At 44.4% G+C, this 19,262-nt stretch overlaps 1 protein-coding gene across 1 annotated transcript in view; it reads left to right on the forward strand.

The window, feature by feature from the left end:
* Positions 1 to 19,262, forward strand: part of TMEM104 (transmembrane protein 104) — a 62,390-nt gene that overhangs the window by 18,583 nt on the left and 24,545 nt on the right. Inside the window, exons 7-8 of the mRNA XM_074971102.1 lie at positions 728 to 827; positions 1,723 to 1,831. Of these exons, the coding sequence (XP_074827203.1) occupies positions 728 to 827; positions 1,723 to 1,831 (209 nt within the window). The remainder of the gene's footprint in view (positions 1 to 727; positions 828 to 1,722; positions 1,832 to 19,262) is intronic.

The raw sequence follows: 19,262 nt of genomic DNA on the forward strand, positions 1-19,262 counted from the left end.
AATGAGTAGGTATTCAGAGTATTCCATGCCTTCAGTCTTCTTTAAACTACCTCAATGATGTGTTGCATCAATGCATTTCAACTTCACCAGTCCCTTGGCACGTCTCACTTTCAAGTGAGACAATTTCCACACAGGAATTGTGCCACTGGCACTAGTGAATAAGTTTATTTAAAGAGTGGGGGAGAATGGAGAGAGAACTGAATGGGCTTGCGTGTTCTTACCTGAATAGGGCACCTTTTACCTTCAGGTTGCTGGCTTATATCTGTCCCATGTCAGAGGGCCTTCACCACCTGACATGTAGCTTATGTGAAAGGAGTTGGTTGTACTCAGTCCACTTTCTAGCAAGCGGGTGTCTATGGCACCAGAGCCATCATCACAATTGTCACTATTCTCCCTTGTGGGCCATCTTAGTGAAGAGGCCAGGGATTTAATGGGCCAGAGGTAAACTTTGATTCTTGACAGGGCTTTGGGAGGAAGCTTGTATTGCTTCTGCCTATGCTGTACATCTCCTGTGGGCAGAAGATTCCAGCCTCCAGTGCAGCTAGCTTGGCACCTCTCACCTGCATGAAATTTATCACCAAATAAATACATAAATTGATGGAGAAAATAAAATAATAATAAAACCCCCTGGCAAGGAGGTGATGTGAACCGCTGACTCCTTTAGGAGCAGAGTTCAAGGACCCACCTGGCCCTAGCCCTCCTATTAATACGTTTCCTTTTCTTACAGTGGGGGTCAACTTGTTTTACTTCTGTATAATCATCTACCTCTATGGGGACCTAGCGATCTACGCAGCTGCTGTGCCAGTCTCGCTCATGCAGGTGACCTGGTGAGTGATGGCAGTTCTTTGTAAGCCCAGGAATCTAGTGCACTAACAATAGAGGATGGAACAGATCCTTTTCCATTTGGGTGCTTCTGCGATGGAGGGGTAACGAATATTCAGTGGACCTGGTTTTGCCCTTGACTTCTGAAAGCCAGAGAGGGAGATGACCCAAGAACAGGTCATCGGTGTTTACAGATGGGATAATGAGGTTGGACGCCTCCTTTACTGGAGACGGCTAAGCTGGCATTAATTGGCCGAAGAGTCACGTGACCTGACTTAGATTCAACTTTGGGGCCAGACCTAAGTCCTACTTACCCACGTGGTTAATGCAGCGCTGGCTGCACCAGTGTGAACTCATTATTGTGTTTCCTTGTTATTGAAGGACCATTCCCAGGAGTGATCCTTAATAAGTTCTTGACCTGTCAGTTGAGGTGGCCAGCTAGGCTGAGAGTTGAGTCCTTTTGTGATATGGATAGGAGTCCATTAAGAACTAGACTGAGACCAATTCCTTCCTCATAAGTAACAATAACTATCAGAGAAGAATGACATTTGTTCAAGTTTGCTCTGGGCTCAATTTGAAATAGTGTCCTAGAGGTGCAAGTCTCTATATCCCACTATTAGTAACTTCAACCATCTAGTCCCATCACCTGCATTTTTAAATAATTGTGAAGAGCCCAAGAATCTATCTATGGTTACATAATTCAGAGTGATTTATGTTTTCTGGGGCCTATGATAGAGCAGCAAGATCAGGGGAAAGTCTCTGCATGTCTCTGTCTCCACCATGCCCCATTCTCTTTGACCGGAGGAGAGAGGAAGATGCAATTAGTGTATTCAGAGGGATGTTAATTACTGTTTTGCTTTTGTTTCCCTCTCTTCCCCCTCCCCCTGACTGCATTCTCAGTCGCGTAACTGGCAATCACTCCTGCGGTGTTGGAGATGGCACGAAGTATAACGATACAGACAAGTGCTGGGGGCCAATCAGGCGGATTGATGCTTACAGACTCTATCTGGTGAGTGCTCAGAACTGGATGACTGGTGTGGTCCGTATATCAGATTTGGTCTGAAATGATGTACACAGGTTTCTATGGCATAATGTGTTCAGATGAACAGCCAAGGTCTGGAATTCTGACTTCAGCCCTGTCTGATTTTCTGAATGCTCTCACTGCAGGCTTGATAGCCTGACTACATTATAGTTTGGCTAACCACATTGTGCTAAGCGAAATTTCCCCTGCATTCTCTTTAGTATACAGTATTCTTCACTTTCCGTCCTGCATGCTGTCTATTTCAGTACTGTTTAAACAGCTGTTGCAATCCAGAAGTGGCTGCACTTCAGTGCTTGGTGAAGTGATTCTGACTTTATATAGAGGTCTTAAAGTTTAATGCAAAGCTGTATATGAGTTTTAGATCTGTTCCTATATTGCAACAACTTTTGTGTGTCTTTAAAATCTTCTGTGTGTGAAATATTGTAGTTTTATACAAACTTCTGCTTTTTTGAGGGGGAACATGTCACCAGACATTGTTCTGTTTCTGTTCTGTACCATTTCAGTAGCATGGCTGGCTAGCTTAGGATTTTCTAGCCCATCACTGCAGTATCAAATTGTTGTGGCTCTGTTGCGTGGCAGAATCAAACTCTCTTTGACTTCAGTAGGAGTTACACACGAAGACAGAAACCATTGTCTGGGGTAAGAAGTGGGGAGAAGGAGGTGAAGAGCTTTAATAGCTTTGAAAGTAAAAGCAGCCTGAATCTCAGACCTGTTGGAACTTTAGCTGGGGGTTTAAATAGAAACCGGTATGGAAAAGAGAGGGAGGAAGGATGCATCAGATCATCAGTGCCAGCAGGTAAACCCAGGCGCAGGAGTAAATGTAAGCAATGCTTTCAGTTGCCATCATAAGGAGAGTGTGGTGGCTGGATCACATGCCTGAGCACTCCTCACTGTTGCAATAATAACACTGGAACAGGAGCTAGATCTCAGGAATATTAGTAAATGTCACAGCCTGGTTAATTATTTAAAAGAAATATTATTGCTTTATTAAATTGCATCTTGGCCTATTTCTTTGAAAACCTACATGATTGAAATTCAGAGAGAAAATCCTCAATAACTCTTTGACCGAACAGAAGGCACTTGTCAGGAAAGGCAGAAATGCATTAATTACTAACTGTGTCTCCCAGATATTACACCTATAACTCATAAAGATAATTGAAAATTTAAAAATACCCAAACAAACAAAAGCGTTACTTGCTGCTGTCTTGGTGGGCAACTTTCATGAACTTTATTCCCCCTGCTTGTCTTTGTTTAGGTTTGAAGGTTATTTTATCCTCTAATGTCTGTGGCAGTGATTAACCCTCTTTCTTCTGAGTAATCAAGAAAAAGGTTTCAGTGCTTTTCTCCACTTGCCTTCAGTGGGAACAAGGCTATGTGATGCTATGAGATATGGTTAGGTAATTAGTGGAATTGCTCCAGCGATGGGCTGAACATACAGAAAAGCTCCAAATTGTCAGTGCAACCTTTGAGCTCAGTTACATCTTCACTAACAGCTCTACCATTTCCCACTAGATAAGCATATGGGCAACATTGTATGTCTAAGAGGACAAATCCAGACTCCTATTCCCAGCTCTGCAGTTCAATTGCTGCTTGACCTTGAGCAAGTCACCTAAGCTCTGTCTTAATTTACCCCATTGTAAAAGGAGGATAATGTTAACAAAGCTCCAAGAGTGTTGACACTTAGCTGTCTATGAAGCACATGGAGATCCACTGCAAGAAGTGTTGTTGTTGTCGTCAAGGTCAGGAGAACTATTCTTTATATGGCACAGCTCTGAAGGGAGTTTAAAAGTTAAACCGACTTTGGTGCTGATGAATCTTTTTCATTGTTCTGTTATAACTTGTAGACAACAGGTGACCAATGGGTAGGTCTTTGTGTTATATTTGTCCATGGAAAAAAAGGTGTCTTTCCTTCGTGTTGCAAAGTGGCAAATTTTACAGGGTATCATTAAATTATAACAATATGCATTTTAACAGCCTAGTGTCAATCAGATGTTACTTTGTAAGGAGCTAGAAATGCTTCAGTACAGGCCTGATAAAACACAGGTTTTCTTCTCCCTTTTTAGCTTTGTTGCAGGGTGGATTTGATTTAAATCAAATTGATTTAAATCACTAGTCAGGAAGACTCTATTTAATCATGGTTTTATAAATAAAAATGCATTCTTGTTGGTTGTTATAAGCTTACTACATATTCTTCACAACTCGGAGATAGATGTAGGATTCATTTTTAGAAGGTACACACTATACATTTTTAAACAGTGATTTATTTTGAAAACTTTTCAGATTAGATTTACAGCTCTATCAGAAAATGAGTGATTGGTTATTTTATGTACCAAAGGTAATTGGGGCAGATATTTATGAAGTCATTGGGAGGTGAAGGATCTCCAATTCAACAAGTTAATCGTTAATATTTGGAGGATTTTCTTGCCGTGCTGTATTAGGAGGAGAACATCACCAGGCAGACATTTAAATTGTTTTATTTAAATTGTTTTATTTAACTAAAACAACGACATTAAATATTCTGGATTTTTTTCTTCAACAGCAAATATATAATAGGTTAACAAAAAAGCATATGTCCCTCGCTTCTCACATTTATCTCCAGACTTCTCCTTGTCCAGATCTATTCTTCTTCTTCTCCTCCCCCCCCCCCAACCAATCTTCTATTCATTGAACTTTTTGAAACTTTGCACTTTTAGAGAGAGGTAAGGGATTGACTCTGTGTACACAAATTTGCAGAGGGACGATAGAGTTGTGGTCTGTTATTTCTCATCTCTATATATTTATTTATTTATTTATTTAAAAACATTTTTGCTCTTAACAGCATGTTACCGCTGGGGAGACACATTCAGTTTGAGAACTGCAAAACTAAGCATCTCTGATGGTATCTTCTAGACTAAGCACTGTGTCCCATTGGATAGATAGAAAAATTAACCTAAATAATCTATACAGAAGCCAGTGGAATCCCATAAGATTGGGTCACTAATCCATGAACTATTGGAACTCCTTTACAAAACTTTTCTTAAACATTACATGAAAGAATTAGAATTTATAATCCCTATTCCATGATGAGATATATTTGAGCTATAATGTTTCTTAATTAAAGCTATCTTTAGATAGGTTTTTTCCTCAAAAAGCATTTTATCAAAAAAAAAAATCCGATTTAAATTAAAAAAATCAGATTTTTATTTTTATTTAATTTTTTTAAAATCATTGATTTTTATCCACCCTGTTTTGTTGGAATTTCACTTTGAAAAACTCCAGGGATGAAAGGATAACTTGTTCAAAACCACAACAACCTTCAGTAAAGTAGCATGAACAGTCTGAAATTTGTGCTGTAGGAAAGTAGGCTTTGTGGCCAAACGGTAATGCAGAATTGGGTAGACCAGAGTACTGAGTGACACGTTCTCAGATGCAAATGCTTCCACTAAATGAAAAAGGACTGCTAGTCTTGTCTCTTGTTGCATTGTTTCAAACTCTTTCCTAGTCACTTATTTTTCCATGGAGCAGGTTGCAGTGCAGTCAAGCTTCTCCTTCTCAAAACATGATGGTGCTTTGAGAGGCCTGTTGCCTGAAGTGTTCCCCCCCCCCCCCCCCAAGCTTAATTGGAATATTGCATGTAGTACAAAACTAAAACTTGAGATCAGCAGTCATGTGAAATGCTTTATACTTCAGAGATCAGAATTTGGCAGAGCGGTTTCCTAATTCAGAATCTGTGTGTGTGTACATGTCTCTCTACCACAACACTTTACATTCAGCATGGAATAACTGTCACCTTAAACTGTCATGTTTGTGTACAGAAGTGGATCCTCTAGGACCAGCAGGGTAGCCAGAGCCTAGCCATGTAAAGGAAGAAACAAGCCATTTAGAAGTGGAGAAGGGGAATAAACCTCTCAAGAACGTAAACAAATGGGACCTTCTCCTCCCTAGCATGAGGGCCCTTTTGGCTAGGGCCTATAGGAGTAGCCCTATAGGCATAGCCCTATAGGCTAGGGCCCTTTTGTTCTGGAGTCCTAACTCTCCGTCTTGTGAATGGGTTCTGAATCAGGCAGCTGAAACAAGGAGCTTTTCCTGCATACTAAATCCCAGTATGGGAAGGAGGAAAAAGACAACACGAGAACTTTGGAGGACAGTGTGCCTTTCCTTCTAAGAAAGCAGCACTGCTCTTTGGGAGCATCAGGCTCTGTCTCCTGAGCTCTTGTCTCTAGTTTCCCCATCTTTCCTGGCTCTTCCCAGTGGCCGAGCTGCAGGCTCAGCTCTGAGGGAGTCTAAGCAGGTCAGCACAATCCAGCCAAGGTCCCTACTCTCAATAAGAATGAATCCCCCCTCAGCTCCCACCTTTTTCTGTGTGTGTGTGCGCAGCCAGCAAATTACTGGCAACGTTTTTACTTCCATTTTTTCCAGGCTAAATGGTAAATGTAATGTTTTCCGCAGAATCTGTGGCAACTGCAAGAATCATACCAATTGGGCATTTTTCACCTCAAATGCCACCTGTCAGCAGAAGATCAGTCCTGCCTCTCTCCCAAGGACTCTGTTTTTCCCTTCCCTTTTTCTCAATTGCAGTAATAACTGTTTCAAGCACTGAATCTTTAGGCTGGGGAAAGGGAGGAGAAAATGATGGACATAAAATCCTATTTCATGGTTTAATGTCCAAAAACTCCTCCAGAAGTGGGCTCTGTTCCTGCTTTTTGGGAGTGGATGTTGAGCACCGTGTACGTAATGAGACTGTTTAGACTGATTAAGTCCCTCTCTGGAGATTTGCGTGCCTGTGCAGCATTTTTATTACTGCTACAGAATCTAGCACACCTATGTGTGGCTGCAGGGACGACACGTAGCCTGCCGGGCCCACATAACCTTCATCCTCCACGAACTGAGTGTTATTGGTCGTAAATTGTGTCCCAAAATACGGGTGGCTTGTGATATAAACAGGTCATGGAAAGTGTTGATTTTATTCAGTTGTACTCCCTCCTTCCTGTCCTGTTACTCGATGCTTGCATTTGCCTCCTTAAGTTGGACATTTGGGAGGCCTGGATGGGTTTGGAAGCTGGAGTTATGAAAGGCACAGCGTGAGTGCACTCGGTGCAGCTTGCAGGGTGAATCGGCTGGTAAGGGAGGCATGGGCTCCACGTCCTGTAGATGGCAAGTGCTGATTGCAGTTAAAGCAAATTGGTAACTTTTGTTCTTCCCTTCAAACCAGTTAGTCACAGCACAGTGGCGTCTTCTGCAGCCAGAATGATTTCTGGGTCATTGGGCTGTTCTATGCCCATTTTTAAGGGCAGCCTGGAATGAGCTATAAAAGGAGGTAATCTGAGTCTCTGCTGTTGTGTGTGTTTCATAGTGCAGTTAGTCTACAGATTTAGGGTCATCGAGCCCTGCTGCAATTCCTTTTATAACACTTCCCTTAAGGCCAGCCAAATGTCTTCTGTGTGGACCGGAGGAAGGGACAGTGGATTTAAGCTTTAACCGTCTCTGCATTGGACTCATACCTATTTCTTGTTACAGTCCTGAAGTTACCCTTCCTTAGTGATATGGTGAAATAATGATATTGTTGCTAGAGAAAAGCTGGCTGATTAATACTCATGAAAGAAATAAGGGGTTAAATCGGTGGGAATCGCCAGCCATCTGGAGATTCTGATCAAACATGACCGTGGCAAATGTTGCCTCAGTTCTGCACTGGGGCGGACGGAAATGCTTTAGCTTCCTCTCTTCCATCAGCCCTCCCTTCCTGGTAACTCAGGAGCCCAGTTTCTTCCCATAACAGACTAAAACTCCCAAATGGGGGAAGCAAATGCCATTTTGGAGGAAGGCGCTTCAAAAGATCCTCTCCCTAGCCTGGCATTGCGGTGTTTAAGGATGTCGGGTATAGCTGTTCCATGGGAGGATGTGCTGGTTTTTAGCTGATTGGGAAAGGTACATGGCATCCACTTTTACAGGTTCACAGATGCTGCAGTATCGCAGGCAGCCCAGCGGGTGCCGGCCAAGTGAAGAGGGGAGCACAGATGGTTTAATGGAGATTATCCCAGTTGGAAATGTGCTTGTGCGGTGAATAAAATGAGCGGGCTCTCAGGCACTCACCATCTCTCTTCAGGAAGGGACAATGTCACCTCAGCCTGACATTCTGATTAGAATAATGAGCAACCAGAGCAGGGTCTGTCTGAAACTGAGAGAGGCTGGGGAGATAATCCAGGGGAACAAATATCCTCTTGTTAGATGCAGAATTTAACCTGAAAGGGCTAAGGCTGAATTAGTACATTTTATGTAGATGCATTTTCCCCTCTTCTCTTGTCTCAGCATGGTACTTCCTGCTTGGGTTCTCTTTGATTGCAATCTGTAGGGCTATTTTTCTCTTGTCTCTTCATCTCCCTGTTCCCCCTTCTCTGGCTCTAGAGCTGCCCTCTTGGCATTCCCCCCACTCCCTCCCCCCCAGCTGTGACTGTAACCTCATGTCTGCCTCTGTGGGTATAAGGTTGCATTTGGGAATCTGTCCTCTCATCTGGGCATAGAGGTGCCTTGATTTCTCACTAGAGACCCATGTCTCTGTTAGTTTGTGTGCCCTCACTCACCCCCCCTGTAGGGCTCGGCCCCTTGTCATACCTGTCTTTCTGTAGGTTCTACTGTTAAGAAGCAATGTGCAGCCTCCCTGTTGAGAGGCTTTTAGTGAAGGGCATCCCCCATTAAGCCAAAACTCTTCCACATGCGAGCACCTGAGTCTACAGCCTGCCTTCCTCGCATGCTAATGCCAACTGGGGTGGCCGTGACCACTATTTAACCCAAATGGCCCCTGTGCTGCATACAACCCTGGGTGGATGAAGCCTTTCCAGAGAGGTTTTCAAAGCTGCAGCCCCAGCTGGCTCTCAAGAGCTTACACTTAGCACAAACCCTTTTGAGCCGAAAGGATCTCAAATTGCCTTACAAACTATATATAAAGGATCACTTCACCACGCGGTGGAGCGTATCAGCTGTTCAGCAGCACCCAAAAATGCTATGCAAAAATTCAGGGCAGAGGCACACAAATTTTTTGAGTTTTCTAGATGGGGGAGGGAGCAGGGGTGTCCATCCATGGTGGAGGTGTCCCCATGTACAGATCTCACTAGCTTTATATGATGTAAGTGGTTAGTAGCAATGCTGTCCCAGCATGAGCTGCTGATCTAACTCTTCTCCCCAAGTCCATTGGTACTGGGAACAGTCCTCGAGTTGAAAGGTGCTGCTTTGAATTGAATGCATCTTCCGAGGAGAGGCACGCTCTTGTTCTGAGTGTTCCCTTCTGCAGCTGAGAAGACTTTCCTTGTGTTCTCCCACCTTTCACCACTGTGCCCCACAGCAGTCACGTCCAGCAATCAGTAGATCATAGCTGCTGTCTCGGGTATCTATTCTTGCAGGACTCTGTGCCAGGAGTGGCCTAGAGACTTTCAGAGCCAGAAAGTGAGAACACGTGGGAGGGGAGGGTTGACCTCCTACATCATCACCTGGTATGAGTCCACTACTGGGTGTGCGAAGCCTAAGCCTGCAGAGAGGGATCATGAGGACAACTGTTTGGGGGAAGTTTATTGTGCTGATGTGAAGCCAGCATGCCTGTTTGCTTACAACAATCACCTAGAACACGCACACAGCAGTGTTCTGTAGTGACATTCCAAAGCAGGGTTACAGCAGACTACAGAGCCTCCTGTGCTGTCTTCTCAGAAGGGACGTGTCCTAGCAAGATTCTCTCGCCAGTACTAGAGCATGTTGTTCCTAACTACAAACACTCCAGTGCTTTTTATTGCAAAATGAATGTGGAAATAAAAACAAATGACTGTCAGTGTAAAAGAATGGTAGCTATTACTCCTGTGGGCAATTACAGTACTGGAAGGCAGGAAGAACCTACATTAGTGATCCAGAACACTGCAGCGTCGTCTTCTGGAGTACTGCAGCGTATGCGGGTATGTGAGAAACAGAACGATTGAAGTCCTGCTTTAAGTGTAACTAATCAGTGCACTAACTTTTGCCACAGATGCCTCGATAATGCAGCACTGTTTGACTAAAAACCCAGTCCGAGGGGCTGATTTCGGAGTCTCTTTCCTGTCTCCATCTCATCAACTTTTTAAAGTGAGGTCAGTTTGCCCTGAAGCTGCTGCTGCAAAACCTGGGAGCCGAGTTCCACCAAAATAAATGGTGTCTGGGAAATGAAAGCAGTTCTCCGCTTTTTGTCGTGGAGCTAATTAAGGTTGAATTCACCTCTCGTTTCTTGGCCATTCTTCCCTCGGTCTTGTCATTAATTTCTGTCTCTGTTGCAGTTTATTGCCTGCTCATCATGCGTCTTTGACAGATCACCTGGCAGCATCACAAGGCTTTTTTCCCCTCAACGTTTCCCAACCAAAAAAAAAAACAACTTTTGGTTAATGCCTAGCCTCTGTGAGCGAGACTTGGTTTGTAATTGATTTGGCTCACACAGTGGCTGAGATCTGTGCAGCGTTTCACAAGCGGGATGTAGACTTGTCATGTCAGATCCCTAGCTCTAAAGTTCAGCTTTTGGTATTGGATTTGCTAGCTTCCTTTGAACCTCCCTTCCCTTAGGACAAGGGAAATATCAGATGGAAGGCGAATGTACCCTGATGCCAGGACTCGGGGAAGGAGACTGATCCTTTGGTACACAGTGGAAGAACTCCAAGAAACTGCAAGGACGTGGATTGAAGTGACTGGCTTTAAAGGATTAGCTTGTCTCTTATTACAGAGAAATCGATAGTGCAGGGGACTGAAACGTGTTTTTTGCAAAGAGCTGTCTGTTTGCTTCACAATGAGAAGTGGTTTTTCTTAAACGAAGCCTAGATTACACTGTCACTCATCCTGACACTGCGCTTTTTCCGGAGCGCTCCTAACAAAGGGCTTTAATAACAAGTTCTTCCCTCAGCCACCTCCAGCCAACCAGCAAGGGAGGAACATCTATCTATACAGCCCTTTGGGAGCCCTGGTCAGGGAGGTGCTCTGAAGATGGTTGTGACTTGCCTCAGTGCTGTGGCTCGACTAGATGACTCTCAAGGTCCCTTCCAGCCCTACAGTGCTATGATCCTGTGAGCTGTTACTTTTGTTTGATGAAATATTGGTTGTTATCTTGACCAAAGCTGTGATCTTTTGACCAAACCAGCAGCTACTGATGACAAAATTATAGGCGCTACCATAAATACAGATAACCCAAGACTGGCCAGATTTGTCCTGTAGCAAACTGTGATCAGTGTCACCTTTCTGGGCAGAAATTATCCCTGAAGTGCTCCCGAGGGTTTATTGCACCAGTCTGTGTAGTGTGCACTAGACAAGGTAGGGGAGGAGGAAGGCTCAGAATGAGTAAATTCCACAGGTAGCCCTTAGCACTGAACAGCTCATGGAGAGGCATGCTTGCGGGTATTCCATGCCTATATGCCACGCAGCCTATCTGTTTCTCCCACCTTAACACTATCTAACCTGAGGGGGGTTTATATTAAATAGAAAGATCGTGTTAGCTGCCAGTACTCCACTATCTGCATAGATGTAGGGCAGTGTCTGTCGGGGGGGTAGTAATGACTGTGCGCTCACACTTTATTAGATGAAGCTCATTAATCTGTTTATAGCCCTGCTCGCTAATGTTGCAAAAAATCCTCAAGGCTGCTCAGTGTCGGGAAGGTTCCTGTTCTATTTCGGATCCATTTCGAGGTCAGTCTGTGGAGGGCACAGCCAGGCCCACCTTTGCAACTTCGCTCTGCGGGGCTGCCATGTATCACACCCCTGACGTTCCACTTTCAAACTCCGCTCTCCTACTGCCATCAGCTTCTTTGCTCCCCTCCCGCTCGATTCGGATGCAATTAGACGATGCAGAGTATGGGAGGTCAGGGGTCAAGGTGGCGCTAAAGTGACTACAAGACACTGCAGATGACTGTACCATAAATACTCCATCGATGAAGAATTAGATGGCAGTCACCTCGGGAGATTGCCAATCTCCATCTTTCTCTTGCTCATGAAAAATGACTATGGAAGCATATTTACACCAGAGAATGCAAGCTTGCTGCTGGCTCCAATCCTGGCTGTGTGTGCCAGGGACTGCAATCTTTGCATAGGAGGACTTTTTGAAAACACTTTGCCGTGTTTGGATTGTTTAATTTAGGAGGGGAGGGAATTGAGTGATTGGTTTTGGGGGGGGCGTTGGGTGTTTTGAGGGGAGAGTAAGTGAACTTAGCTCTCACTGAAATGTGCTAGCTCAGGATTCTGACAGACCTCTCTTTATCCATGTCAAATGTACGGCCAGAACAGCACCATGCCAACTTCACCCCGCTGCCGTTTCAATGTGCTGCGGCCTTGATGTGGAGGGGCTGTAACTAGGGGCCACAGAGGAGGTTCAGTCTCTCTGGTCCATTCAGTCCTTAGTCTCTCTGAGACCCCCAACGAGGTCAAGACTTGTGATAGTGTTTTTCATGGGGTGGACACTTGTCCACTTGGAACTGGATTTAAACAAACAGATGCATTTAACGTAGGCCACTGACCAGCCATGAGGCAGTAATGCCACCACTATGTATTGCTCAGGTCACTAGGGGCTACGTCCACAGTTGGCATAGTAGGCATAGCTCCCCTTACTTCAGTGCAGCTATCCCAGCTTTTGCCAGCTGTAGCTCTGGCTCTAGATGAATATTCAACCTCTGACCCAGCCATGTTGTGTAGATCCTGTATATCAAAGGAGAATGCCAGCTGTGAAGATTGCTCTTTGTACAGGCAATATGTTCCCTATGAGTTATGACTGTAAAAACTCCCCTGGTGTATCCTGAGAGTTGCATGTTAATTACCAGCAATACTTTGGCAGCAGAAGTCTGTGACAAAGTAGCTCTCCTTTACTCTGGGGGGTAGAAATGAGGCCAGTTACACTTTATCCATAAGTATTCCTCATGTAGTGTCTAACGGAGGCAGCATTGTTCCATGGAACTTCATTACTGCTCGGAGGGGGGAAGAAGAGGTTAAAAACCCTCTCAGCCTCTTCGAGCAATCCCATTTCTGCTGCTGGGTAATGATTTTAACCAATTTAAATAAGAGAGTCAATAATTACCTGCCTCCTGATAACTTCCTGCCTGTCAGCACAGCAGCAGCCATGGTCCACACGCCAGCCGATGGGGGGCTCTCTTTTCATCTTTCATCTTTAAGCTTTTATAAAGGGTCTCAAGGGAATCTTGTATGAACAATCAGTCTCCTTTTCCATATATTATATCTTACCATAGATGGTGAGGCTTGGAACACAGCCCTAAGTAAAGTGCCAGATGGCACTTTAGCTGGAGAGCTGAGATCACGCAGGAGGGACGAGTGTGTCCTCTGTCACGAGGGGGGACAGCAGAGGAGGCTTGGAAGGAGGTCTGAAAGGGGGCACTGCAAGGAAGTGAGCCCCACAAAGCCTCTCTTCTTGAAATCTGTAGCAGCTTGGTCCTTATAAGTGTTGCAACCTGTGGTGTGACCGGCTGAGGCTGCTGGGGTGTGGGGATTAGGGTGGTGGCTGCCACAGTGGAGTGGTGGCACTGTTTTGGCCGTTACCTAGACTGCAAATGGGTGTGTTTAAGTCACTAGCGGTAACATTTTTAGTGGCTAAACACTCTGGGCTGTTTTAGCCTCAGCGACAATGAACAGAAACATCATGTTGTGAGAAGCCTAAAACCTGGTAAGTTCTTTCAGGCAGAAGTGTGCCTTAAACCATTCTGACTGGCTCCAGAAGTGTCCTTACGCTTGCCAAAGGCCTGATCCAAAGCCCCCTGAAATCAGTGGAAAGACTCCTCCTGTCAACTTCAATAGTCTTTGGATCAGGCGCTAGATCAGAGGATGAAATCACATATTTCTGCCTGTGTCATCAGTGTTAAAACTCAAGTTCCTCTTCCCCTGTTCTCTAAATGTCATCTGTAGGAGAGAACCTGATGCAGGCGGGAGCCAGAGCTGGGGCTCTTACACAGCCCTCACGCCTTGGAGCAGGGCCCTGGCTCCGGAGCAGGCCAGATGTCACAGAGCTCATCAGGTGTTTCTGCTAGGCCAGCTGGCTGTCAGAGGCCGTTCTTAGCCGTGGTACATTTGTCTCCATCGCTTCCAGCATTCACCTAGGCTGCAGGAGTAGCTTGATGAGCTCAGGGACATCTTGCCCAGGCAGAGCTGGCATCAGAATTACTACTCATCTGACACCAGCTATGAAGTGACTGCTTTTTCTGCTCTGTTCAAGGAGACTCTTTGCTTCTGTTTCTAAACAACTAATCTTAACAGGGACCAGTTTCCTCTCAGAGGTGTCACAGTTGGACTTGTCTTTGTTAACTTCTGCTCTGCTATGGGAATGTTCCATATCCATAGCCTTGCAGCGTCTGTAAAGCGTCCAGTTTAGCCTGCCGAGGCAACGCAGTCTACCAAAGAGTGATCCAGCTGATCTAAATCTCAAGTCCTTATGCTTGTAAATGTCAGATTTCTCCATGTTTAGAGAGTTTATTTGTATCCCCTCACCCCTTTCAGTGGGAAGAAAAGGGCTGCTTGGAACTTGTGATGTGCAGTCACCGATGTCTGAGACACTGGGTGGAAATTACCAAGAGAACAACCTTGCATGAGAGATGTCCGCACTTCTACCACCAGTCAGAACCAGGAGCTTCAGAGCAAAGATTTGATTTGGGATTGGCTGTTGCTTTGGCTCAAGTTTTAGAGGGCAGGGGTTGTGGGGTTAGTTCTCACATTAAGCAAACATTGCTCGGAATTTGGGGATCCTCCAGGCTCTGAATCAAAAAGATACAGTAGTTACTCGATTTAGTTTAATTCTCAATAAATGCTAAACATTGTGGATGCTTTTTCTGCAGATTAGATCTTGAAGACAACTACGCAAGTTCCAATGGCAGTTGTGAATGAAACTTGTTTTCATCAGTGTCCCTTGGCAGGCGTGTGCATTCACACTCTCAGCACACAGACATTTACCTGCAGAGTCTATGGTGCTAGTTCTAGTCCCTGAGACCCATTGCTTTAGAAAAAGCTGAGAGAGAAGAGCCGAATTCAATAAAGTGCGGCCTGCTTATTCTGAACACTGAGGACTTGAGCCATGATGACGTACTCGCCCTCCAGATCCAATAAAGAGCCTGTTTGGCCAGCATAACCCTTTGACTCTGGCGTAAGGCACCTTCTACACTGATTTGATTCTTGATCAATATGTCTAATACCTGGAAACATTCTTTTGAAGCATCTCAGCTGATCGTCACAAGTGGATGTTGACCAAGGCACTACAGCCATCCAGTTTACATAACCACATTAGTACTTACCTGTACCTTCTTGTGATCTTTCTTTGTAAGCGTAACCTTATCGTAAGTGGCTTGTCTACTTCTTACCTGGCATGCAAATTTCAATACAAAGACTGTATTTCTTTTTCAGTCGCTGTGTGTGTTTCTGGCAATAACTGCAAATCCCATCTTGGTCCCTGCAGCAAGAAGGCTCCAAGTCAACAGGCCTGTCTTTCATTTTGAAGTATTAAGAGCTGACAGAGGGAGAGGCTGGGAAGCCACTGACAGCTGGATTCCTGTTTGTTTTTTGTAACCTCCCAAACCTTGGCAGTGTTATAGCCAGAAATAAAAGCTGGCATGGGGGGGGAGGCCTCCTAACACTTCAAGAACTGCCCAACTATCGAGTTCGCTGGCCTGCAGGGTAGAGCATAATTCAGAGAGACAAGCTGTTATCTTCACTTCTGTGCTAGCAAGCTTCTAATTTTCTCTGACTGGAAACATAATCTTCAGTAAAAGCCACAAACACATTACCATCTAGTTATGTACTGGGTCATGCTGGCAACACAAACAAGAGTTTGCAAGGAGAAGAGGCTTTCATTTTTTTTGTGCCTGACTTTCTGCATGACTTCAACAGGCCTGGATATATTTTTTAATTTTTCTTTTGTATTGGAAGGGGTTGGAGGGGAGAGATTAGGGAATGACCCCCTCCGATAAGTGAGCCAATCCCTTGCAAGTGCATGGTAAGGATTCTCTTCTCCCACACCCTTAGGGGATGTAGTTGCTCTTAGACACAGCACTTCATCTTAGCCGAAAGGCTGATGTCTCTTCTTCCTTGTTCATGTTGAACTGAACGAGCCTCCATTCGTTGTCTGTAGTTGTAAACCACCAGAGTACAATAATCCACTTCAGTTAAAGATTTGTCTGTTCCTTCTGCCTCAGGTTATTTTGATAAAATTTAGTAGCCAAGGTGATAGAGGCCTTAGATATTTCTAAGATATAAAGCAGGGGAGTTGAACTGGAAAATGCAAGAGTTCTTCCTTGGTGTGTAAAGTGTAGTGCCATTTGAATTCCATGTGGGTAACTGATGCCGTTTTTCTGGACAGACTTAGGCTTTGTTAACTGTTGCATGTAATGAGTCAAGGTTTGTAAAACAGCTCACTTTAGAGAAAGAGCTGAGCCTAGAAAATGTTGTTGGCAGTTGAGGTGGCTTGTGTCCTACATGCCAGTCTAGGCTCACCTTTCCTTCAGGAAGAAGGTAATGGGATAACGGCAGTTATGGAGTTAATTAACTACTTGGGGAGGAGAAGCTGGATCAGTGTGAACTTGGCAGCTTGTGATGAAGACACAATGATTTGAAAAATCCTTGGAATGAAAATATGGCTGACTTCTCCTGTCCCCGAGAGAAACACCACAGCCTACTTATTAGGTACTTAAATCTTTATTTTGCGGGGTGGGATGGGGCAGTGCGGCATGCTTATTTTTAAACACCCAGTTTTGAAAATCTTGGCTTATGTATTCATATTTATCTCCTCCTCTCCTACACACACCTTTCCAATCGGCTGCAAGGCCTTGTATCTGAAACATCTTTGAAAAGACTGGTCTGTCTCTTCAGCTCTCCAATTCTGAACTAGTCAGGATGGGCCCAGTCACTGGACTAAAACTGATCTCTTGATCCTCCTTTACCAGCTAAATGGAAGAGCTTCTGGTTTGGAACTGGTGGCTATTACCTGTCCTGTTTCAAATCTCACGGAACTTGCGGGGTTCTGGGGGTTTGATTTTTGCTATTTAATCCCATCCACTACTCTCTACTTCTCATTTTAAAGAGAATTCAGCATGTAGCACTGTTTGATTTATAAACCGGGTCTGCTCTCAAATCTGCGCAACCTGATTCATCTTCGTCAAAGCCATTGCATTGTTCTTATTGATCCTTGGAAGCCCAGTGTGATTCATTGATGGGAGTTGGATGGGGAAGGTAATGTAATATTTAGACTGCTCTTGAACTCATCTCGCACCTCATTCCTTGAAACCAGGCTTTTATGATGAACAATAGATAGTTTGTTATAAAAGAGTGGGGGGAAATCTCATACCTTCAGGCGTGATGATTTGTGTTCATCTCACTCCTAATAAGTTGAGGAGTAGAGTCCTTGAGAGAGAGGGAGAGTTTGAAGCTATTCTCTGAAGTTGATCAATGGGCTTAAAGAAAAGGCGTACTTGTGGCACCTTAGAGACTAACAAATTTATTTATTTATTTTTGCAGATACAGACTAGCACGGCAGCTACTCTGGAACCTGTCAATGGGTTTAGTAGATAAAGATTGCTTGGGAGCTGGAGAATTTATAACCATACAGAAGTTAGAGGGGAAAACCCCAAAAGGACTTTTTATATTTTTACCCACAACTGTTACAAAATTCAGTTCCCCGCTTCCTCTCCAGGTTCAGTTTACAAGTGTGTCTAGAGATGGACACACCAATCAGGCCCTGCATCCTCTACTTAAGCACTAAAGCTGCAGTTGTGCTCAGAGACCGATACAAACTTCAAACCCTGCCTCTTTGCTACCTAAGGGCCCTTTGTCTGTCCGTGCATTGGATTAAGGTGCTGTTCTGCCAGTTGGTTCTGGTGTGCTCTAATTTGCACAAGACACCTGTTCCTTAATTATCACCATCCCTCGTCTGTCGCTTCGTTTCAGCTATTAGTAATGCATGAGCTAATCATCCCTTTTGAAGGGGGATTATGTTAACAGTTTGTGTGTGTGTTTCTAAGAGAGGCTAGTTGGGCATGGATCTGTAATGGTGGTGGTGGTAGATTTGGCTTCTGCTTTGTTGGTGCTGGTCCAGGTCTTTCACCTGCATTCTCCACATGTGCATTGGGCTGTCTCTGTATCCTTAATGATGATGATGATATCCCCACCTTTCTGACCCTTGGAGGTTGCATTCTGCTTTGGGATTGAATGGCAGTCAGTAGAAAGGAGGCTGCGGGTTGGGTGGGGATGGAGGGAATTCAGGGAGCATAACACAAAAAGGAGATCGAAGGAAAAGCGCAGAGGAAAAAAATCTAATTTCTATAACCCTTTTAATTCAATTGTATTAGAACTGAAAAGTCCTTGATATTTCTTTTTGCTGTCTAAGACTTGTCAATTATATTTGAAATATCTTTTATGCTTCCTGGGTGATCTCATCCAAAGGATCTTGAAGCATTTCTTAAACCGTAATCCTCACCCACACACCCGACGGCATTCCTATTTTGCAAACAGGGAGACCAAGGTGCAGAGAGGGTAAGTGGCTTGCCCAGGTGTTGCAGCAAATCATTGACTGAGCTGGGAATAAAACCCAAAAGTCCTGACTCCCAGTCCCCACCCTGGGTTTATTTTGGCCACCTGGCAATATTTGTGTTGTGAAATCATTCGAGTTGCATTACATATTTTCTGGAACGGGTTTAGAAAAGTTTCCTGGAGTTGTGCGGGTCTTTAAATAACTTGGGTTCTGTCCCAGCTCCTCCTTGGGTTCATTGTGGGACTTCGGGTAAGTCATATAGCTTCTTTATGACTCAGTTTTCCCCATCTGTAAAGTGGAGTGCTACCTTCCTTTGTAAAGTGCTTGGAGATGTGTGGATGAAAACAGCTATGTAAATGCTGAGTATTTATTGCTCTGTTTATTTTAAAAAAACCTTACTAGTTGCCATACAAATGGACACAGCGTGTGCTGGTGTCTTCTGGGCCTTTGTCCTGTAGACTGCTGCTTGCACGTGTTACTGATGAGAGTCTGAGTCGGTCCTTGATTGATTGTCACACTCTCACCCCCCACAAAAACAAAGGGTGGGCAAAGCTCTCTTCCTGTATCACTCCCTTCCTCTTTCCCCCAACCTTCTCAATAGAAGCAACCCCTCTGGATACCACATTAGCTTCGCTCAGTGGGTGCTCAGAACTCTTTCAAGCCCTTGACATTCTGTGTGTGTTCTTAAAGTGCTTCTTGTTATCTGATTTGGCTAATTAGTCTGTTAGGTAAGCGGCACCTCTCTTTCCCGCCACCGCCGAGGTTGGATAAAAAGAAAAGGAGTCCTTGTGGCACCTTAGAGACTAACCAATTTATTTGAGCATAAGCTTTCATGATGCATCCGATGAAGTGAGCTGTAGCTCTCGAAAGCTTATGCTCAAATAAATTGGTTAGTCTCTAAGGTGCCACAAGTCCTCCTTT

Source organism: Natator depressus, chromosome 14 (genome assembly GCF_965152275.1).
Source record: "Natator depressus isolate rNatDep1 chromosome 14, rNatDep2.hap1, whole genome shotgun sequence".
NCBI lineage: Eukaryota > Metazoa > Chordata > Testudines > Cheloniidae > Natator > Natator depressus.